Here is a 6,226-nt window from a genome sequence, read left to right on the forward strand (position 1 = left end):
ATAATGGGCAACAGCTTGGACTAGGCGTCCTTTTTTATCTGCACTGACCTCCTTTAGCCGTTTTGGGTGTTTTTTATTCCATTTGCAATTTTTAAATTCCCCACCGCTTCTGCACGAACACCGCCAAAGATTAAATTTCTTATTCTTTGGGCCGCGGCTAACGGCGTTCATCGAAAATTCATTCGTGAAATCTGGTATTTTTACTGGTATTTCCTTAGCTCATCTGAGTACCGCGCTGAAAAACAGACCCGACGAAAAGCTTTAGCCGCCTGTTTGCCTCTCGCTTGCTTCTATGGTTAGCTCGCGGTTTTCGTCGATGTGAGTACTAGGCTTTAGATACCAATACGATCATCGTCGAGCTCTCCATTGGAAAATCGCAGGACTCCCCTGCACCACCTACTTGTCATCTAATGCGGAGCTGGTGGACGCGCTGGCTTTTATAGGGAGGAGGGAAAAAGGTCGCCCGGTAAGGTACAGCTGGAGGAGCCATTACCAGTCAATGGATGCTAGGCGACTTCCTGTAACACCAGCGGAACAACCACGTTCCCAATACGGCTCCCATTTGCTCAAGGCCCATGTTGGCATATTGGGAATTGGAGCTGGACTGCAGATGGAGCGGAGAAGATGGCGAAGCATCCGCGACACGAGAAGGATACCTTAAACTATTAATTAACATAAATAAAAACATGCTTTAAAAACTTCAGCCACACTACGAAGAGTAAGATTTTTCGACAAGTGAAACTTATCTGATCTGAGTACTACGCTTTAAGCAACCATTTGTCGGAGATGAATGCCTCCTTTCTTTTTTAGATAAATAATGTATAATGTTTTGGTGCAACAGTTTCCAGGTTCCGCTAGGATGGGCATAAGCTGGATGCTGATCATATCCGTAAAAAGGTTTATTTTTCACGATAAAATCATTTGCAAAGTTCCAAGCCGTTGGAAGGCTCCTTGGTCCTGGACCAATAACAATTTGCTTATAACAGCTGACTTAGGCGATTGCAGTGCAAATGCATTTATTTCCCAAAAAAAACTCCTGAAACGCATAAGTTCGTAAAAAATACTCAAACAAAAATGAAATACTGCATATGAGGTCCCACTTTCCGCTAAAGCAGAGTTTTAGCTAATTTCCCCATCTAGCACGTGCTTTTCTTATAGCCTAGTACTCAGATCGGCTGAGAGTTTCCACTCAGTCCTAGTTTCCCTGTTGCATGGAACGGAGGTGTTTTGAGCAGTGTGTGATATCAACGGACTTGTCCTTTTATTCTGTAAAATTACCCCAAGAAAAATGGCCTCCTCCGAAGCCAAGGGTAAAAACCCTTACTCGGAGTTGAGCAACGTTAAAAGTCCGAAATTATCGCCCTTAAAGAAGAAAAAACCTATGGATAAGAATTTAGTGGAATCGGAATGCAAAGAAGTTGAGATGAAAGAGGTCAATGACCCTGTAACTCATCCGAGTCCGAGCAGCCAAGTAGGTGGTAGAACTATAACGGATCCTGCTAGCAAAGAAGAAGAGAAGGAAAGTGGAAATTTAGAAAGCAACGTATACTTGTACAGCAGCGCTCACAAGGGACCCCATGTGGTCTACATAGAAAAAATTGGTGAAAACAATGGCGAAAATCGACCTAAAAGAGTTCCTATAAATCCAATTGAATTAAATGCTGTCTTGTTAAAACTAAAAATTAAAGATATGATTTCAGTAAATAAGATTGGTTATGGGCGCTGCAAGGCTGAGTGCAAGTCAGCAACGGCAGCTAATAGCATCCTGTCCTCTAATCTTAAAAGTAATGGTTACGAACCTAAAATTCTTAAGCATTTCGTTTTTAAAATGGGTATAACTTTTAATATTCCGACAAAATTTTCCGACTCTGAACTTAAGGAGTACATTTCTTCTCCAGTACCTATTCAAGAAATTATTCGTGTGAAGACTAAGGACCGAGACAATAACACTTATTAACACTTCTAGGGTTAAGATTCGGTTTAAAGGTATTCAAATTCCCAACGAGATTGTCTTTCTGTACACCAAAATTAATGTTAGTCCATATGTTCCTTTTAGTCAATGTATTCGTTGTTTTAGATTTAATCATTTTGCTCAGCATTGTAAACAAACTGAACAAAAATGCAGTAAATGTTCTCTTTCGCATTCAAGAGAACAACAATGTAGTCAACTCGTTTGTGCCAACTGCAAACAAAATCTGAGTGCCCTGCTCGTAAGAGAGCGTACACTATCCAGAAATGTATGACTATTGAAAATGTATCACAAAATGAAACGAAGATTAGGTACCCCTCTCTCTTCCAAATTTTAGATGAAGTCGACACCAACGATTTAACCCATTTCCCCCAGCCAACATGGCAAGGAAAATCCGCCATTCCAGTGTTACAAAACAAAACCAAAATAGCTACCCAACATATATTTGCACAAAACCCTTTTAAAAAGATTGTTAAGAACTCTCTTAACAAGAAAAACGAAGAGAAAAAATCCCGCGACACTATGATTAGCTGGAAAGCTGCTCTTCATGAACACGAGTACACTTTAAACGAAAAGTTTTCTCACATTCATCCCAATTCGCCTAGTTCCTCACCTTCTAGTCAAACTTTTTTTGACAATCCTGCTCTTGAAGCTGCGGAGAATAGTTTAAATCAATTAGCTTCTGAAATATCCTCATTTCCAGTCAACAAAACAACCAATTTAGTACCTGAATCAAGAAACTTTTCAGAGAATTTAAGAAACAGAATAGCACTTACAAACTCAGAAATTGATTTGTTCAAAATTAATCAACTTGTTTAATTTTGAATAATAACCTTTTAATTTATTTTTTTATTTCGTTTATATTTATTTGTTAAATTAATTATTTTTTTTTATATGCTTTTACTTTTCTCTTTTATTTGTCTATCTGTTTTCATTTGAAAATAAAACCTAAAATTATTTTATTTATATGACAATAAAAATCCTACAGTATAATATTCAGAGCTTAACTGCTAACAATAAAAAACAATTACTAGAATTATTCTTAGTAAATGACAACATAGACATAGCAATTTTATCAGAGATATCGGTTTCGAATAATTCCATGAGTAGCTTGGCAAATTATAATTTTGTATGTTAGCCACGTAACGATGGTTATGGAGGCGTTGGAATTTATTTAAAAAAACATATACGTTTTAGACAAATCAACTGTGATACTAGCTTGGAAGTCATTGGTATCAGTACAATTAACCTAAGAAATAATATTAACATTTTCAGTGTCTATGCTGCTCCCAGCACAGACATTAGTTCTTTTCAACAAGGTTGCGATGATCTGTTTACTATTGCTGCTCAATCGAGTGGTCTATCTGTCATAGGGTGTGACTTTAATGCCAAATCCAGCATTTGGGGTAATAATACTCAAGATGCCAGAGGCGGCATTTTAGAAAATTACTCATACACTCAGATTTCTTTTGCCTTAACAACCCATCCTATAGTTCAACACTCGATCTCACTTTCATTAATAATAGCAATCTTTGCTCTAACTGGTCCTCAATAAATTCTAAAATATCAAATAGCAATCATTTCCCAATCCTTATTGAAATAACCAAATTTCTGCTTCGACTAATTTTATCAAATTTAATCATCAAAAAATAATTCAAGACTTTTCCAAAATAAAATTACAACGTTAGAAAGCATCTCCAACTCATCCCAGGTCATACACTCTAACAATTCAATTAAAATAAATACAAACAATAGATATGTTCCAAAAAAGTATTGGGACGAGGTCTGTAAAAAATTGTTTAGATTAAAAAACGCGTGCAGACAAAAATATTTTAAATCCAAATTACAATCTTATACTATTGCCTATATTAACAGTAATAAAAAATTAACAACTATTTTTATAAAATGAGAAAAGAAAACCTAAATAAGCTTGCAGAAGATATTTCCAACCCCTCTTCACCGAAGATATGTGGAACAAAATACAAAATCTTAAACTTTATAAACAAATTAAACCGCCCAATAGTGCGATATCTGACTCAGAACATAGAGACTTTCTCAATCAAATAGCCACAGCACCCAACACTGCTATGTCTCCTGACGTATCTTTTTCTCCTGACCTGCTTTATAGATATACCAACTCAAATTTCTCAACGCGTGAACTTCTTGACTTCCTAAACTCTCGTAACCCAGACTCGGCTAAGGGTCTTGACAATATTTCATACAGAATGCCTTTAGCTCTACCCTTAGAACAAATAGCAAAACTGGTATCCCTGCTAAACATTACTTTAGACAATGGTGTTATTCCAGAACAGTGGCGGAAAAAAAGGGTTATACCTGTTCCCAAACTCTTGAATTATCACCAACAACAGACCTATCTGCCTTCTAAGTGTGACTTTTAAGTGCTTAGAAGGTTTGATAAAATTAAGTATGGAAGAGCACATTAATAAAAATAAAATTCTGCCACCAAGATCCTATGCGTTCAGAAAACACCATTCTACTGCCCAATGCATCAACGATGTGTTAAATAATATAGCCAACCTAAAAGCTCGTGGTTTCCACGTTACCGCAGCTGTTTTAGACTTAAGTAAAGCCTTTGATGCCGTCAATATCCCCATTCTGGCTAGCAAATTAGTCAGTTTGTGTTTCGACCACAATCATATTTATTTCATTTTCAACTTCCTTAGTAAAAGAGTTCTCACTATGGGTACTGCAGAGGTTACAGTAAGCAAAGGAGTTAGTCAAGGTAGCTGTCTGAGTCCAATACTCTTTAATTTATATACAGCTGAGCTTCACAGTACGCTGACGACTTTTTTCTAGTCTGCTATGACAAAGTGTTTTCGATGGCTGAAGAGAAATTAGAACAAAAAGTAAATAGATTTATGGAACTGTGCAATATTAATAATCTTACTTTTAATGTAGACAAATCAGCCACCATTTATTTTAATCTAAGAAAACCTTTAAGTGTCTTAATATTATTTATAATCTTGCAGCTGAACTACCTCCAGCTTACAGGATTAAATTCGCTCATGGACTACCATCTGCGTCGCTTCTGTCAAACTCCTTTGTAGCAAAAAATACTAGTTACAGTAGAGTTTATGCTGATTTTAAAAATATCCTGGATGGTATTGCTTCTATTTGTCCTTATTCTCTGTTCACACGAAAGATTTCAGTTGACACAATTTTTTTTAAAGGTAATTGTAATAATTAAAAAATGGCAAACGAAGCTATAATTCTCCCTTTATTTAAAGAAAAAATAAGAGATCTAACCTCAAAAAATATGGAAATCATCTTCACGGATGGCTCTGTGTCGGAAAATTTTACAGGTAGTGCTTTTGTTCACTTAAATTCCAATTCAATAAAAAGTTTTTAAACCGACAAAAAACTGTTGTCGCTGACTGCTGAAATCACAGCCTTAGAAAAAGCCATTGACTTCGGTATTTCAAAGAATCTCTCCAAAATAGCAATTTTAACTGACAGTCTTGGTGTTATCCAAACAATAAAGGACGCGAACTCCAAAAACTGCATTTCTCAATGCATTTTGAAAAAAGTCATTAACAATCCAACCCTTCTGTCCATAGAGTTTCACCACATTCCAAGCCATCCCAATATTTGGGAAAACGATCTCGCAGATACAGCGGCTAAAAATGCTAGGATTAACGGCTCTTTCGTATCCGTCAGATGGACCATTAAAGACGCTATCAATCATATGTTCGCACAAATAAAACAAGACTGGGAGCGTGAATACAGTCTGTTTTCATAAGAGCGTAACAAGGGTTACTCTCTCCTCTCACCGTATACCACTTCCAAGCCTTGGTTTAAAAACAAAGAAGACCTATTCAACCGTATAGAAACAAAGATTCTGAACAGAATCTTAAGCGGACACGCTTATGATAAATACATACTTTCCAAAATGAAACTTTACGATAACGCCCTATGCGATTCGTGCAACATTAATAAAGACATTTCGCATATTTTGTTAAATTGCTCAAAGTATACACCAACAAGACAGAATTATCCAACACTACTTAAATATAACGATATTTAACGTCTACTGGGGAATGAACCAATTGAAAATTGGACATCGATTACCAGTTTCATTCGAGCTGCTAATATTAATATCTAAAATAACACACTCCACACTGCTCATTTAATACTCTATAACACCATTCACGCTTATACCAACTCACAAAATCTTAAATTTGAAATTTGTCACACACATCGATAACATCTTCATCGCTCATCGTCATCGTTCATCGT

General features: G+C 36.3%; 1 protein-coding gene and 1 long non-coding RNA gene across 3 annotated transcripts; both read left to right on the forward strand.

Annotated features, from left to right (window-relative positions):
* Positions 1 to 258: 258 nt before the first annotated feature.
* Positions 259 to 703, forward strand: LOC119561986. Its single transcript, XR_005221587.1, has 2 exons — positions 259 to 318; positions 381 to 703. It is a non-coding gene; the product is annotated as an uncharacterized LOC119561986 (long non-coding RNA).
* Positions 704 to 1,138: 435 nt separating this feature from the next.
* Positions 1,139 to 5,962, forward strand: LOC119561993. Of its 2 annotated transcripts, none has more exons than XM_037875384.1 (2): positions 1,139 to 1,471; positions 4,960 to 5,962. In XM_037875384.1, exons 1-2 carry the CDS (start codon positions 1,289 to 1,291, stop codon positions 5,035 to 5,037), a joined length of 261 nt encoding a protein of 86 aa, XP_037731312.1. In that variant the 5' UTR covers positions 1,139 to 1,288; the 3' UTR covers positions 5,038 to 5,962. The 2 variants fall into 2 exon arrangements, with proteins under 2 accessions (XP_037731312.1, XP_037731311.1); XM_037875383.1 differs by having other exon boundaries at positions 5,548 to 5,962.
* Positions 5,963 to 6,226: the final 264 nt, after the last annotated feature.

The sequence above is a fragment of the Drosophila subpulchrella genome, unplaced genomic scaffold (assembly GCF_014743375.2).
Source record: "Drosophila subpulchrella strain 33 F10 #4 breed RU33 unplaced genomic scaffold, RU_Dsub_v1.1 Primary Assembly Seq39, whole genome shotgun sequence".
In the NCBI taxonomy this organism is placed as follows: Eukaryota; Metazoa; Arthropoda; class Insecta; order Diptera; family Drosophilidae; genus Drosophila; species Drosophila subpulchrella.

Coding starts and splice junctions, on each gene's coding strand:
- LOC119561993 (XM_037875383.1), top strand. CDS start 1,289: ATGGCCTCCTCCGAAGCCAAGGGTAAAAACCCTTACTCGGAGTTGAGC. Junction 1,472..5,547: donor ATCCGAGTCCGAGCAGCCAA/GTAGGTGGTAGA, acceptor TTCTGTCCATAG/AGTTTCACCACATTCCAAGC.